The sequence below is a fragment of the Naegleria fowleri genome, assembly GCF_008403515.1.
Source record: "Naegleria fowleri strain ATCC 30894 chromosome Unknown tig20, whole genome shotgun sequence".
NCBI classification, from domain to species: Eukaryota; Heterolobosea; class Eutetramitea; order Acrasida; family Naegleriidae; genus Naegleria; species Naegleria fowleri.
Window position 1 is genome coordinate 45,463 of NW_025407952.1, and position 570 is coordinate 46,032.

Here is a 570-nt window from a genome sequence, read left to right on the forward strand (position 1 = left end):
GAGTCCAGGTTAGAAGAGATTGAAAAAGAAACTTCACAATTGAAAATGAAATTGAGAAGTGGAAAATTCTAGCATGAAGTTTTCGTCAACCTTAATAAAAGAATCAAATTTGTGTCAATACCGAAGGCATTTTTAAATGCGACAAATCTGTAATAATGACCAATTGATCACTTTATATAATATATTCTCCAACTCGTCGATGACCTTTCGAATACGATCGATCATGCACAGTCTTTGTGTCATGGAAACGTTTCGTGAAGGAAACCCATAATTGTTCCGAGTTACCATTTTGCATTTGTCTAAAGGATGAAACAGATGACAGTGTTGTAGTTTCATCAACTTTCTTTGCCTTGAAAGCTTCGTCAATATCCTTCTCAGAATGAATCATGACATCATTCGATGATTGAACTGGATCCTTTTTAAGTGTCTTTAACCTGGCTTGCTCTCTCTTCTCCCTGATCTTTGGAAGTAATTTTTCAAATTCTTCTCTATGTTTCAATAATCTCTTACCAAACTTGGCAACATTAATTGTGTCCTCAGCAGCTCTCTTTTTTTAAGAAGTGAGCGCAA

At 35.3% G+C, this 570-nt stretch overlaps 2 protein-coding genes across 2 annotated transcripts in view; one reads left to right on the forward strand and one right to left on the reverse strand.

Annotated features, from left to right (window-relative positions):
• Positions 1-72, forward strand: part of FDP41_013781 (uncharacterized protein) — a gene marked incomplete at both ends in the record, with an annotated part of 1,333 nt that extends 1,261 nt beyond the window's left edge. The window contains one exon of the mRNA XM_044704448.1: positions 1-72. This exon is cut by the window's left edge and continues 356 nt beyond it. Coding sequence (XP_044564845.1) covers positions 1-72 — 72 coding nt within the window.
• A 100-nt stretch (positions 73-172) lies between these two features.
• Positions 173-570, reverse strand: part of FDP41_013782 (uncharacterized protein) — a gene marked incomplete at both ends in the record, with an annotated part of 846 nt that continues 448 nt past the window's right edge. The window contains one exon of the mRNA XM_044704449.1: positions 173-547. Coding sequence (XP_044564846.1) covers positions 173-547 — 375 coding nt within the window. The remainder of the gene's footprint in view (positions 548-570) is intronic.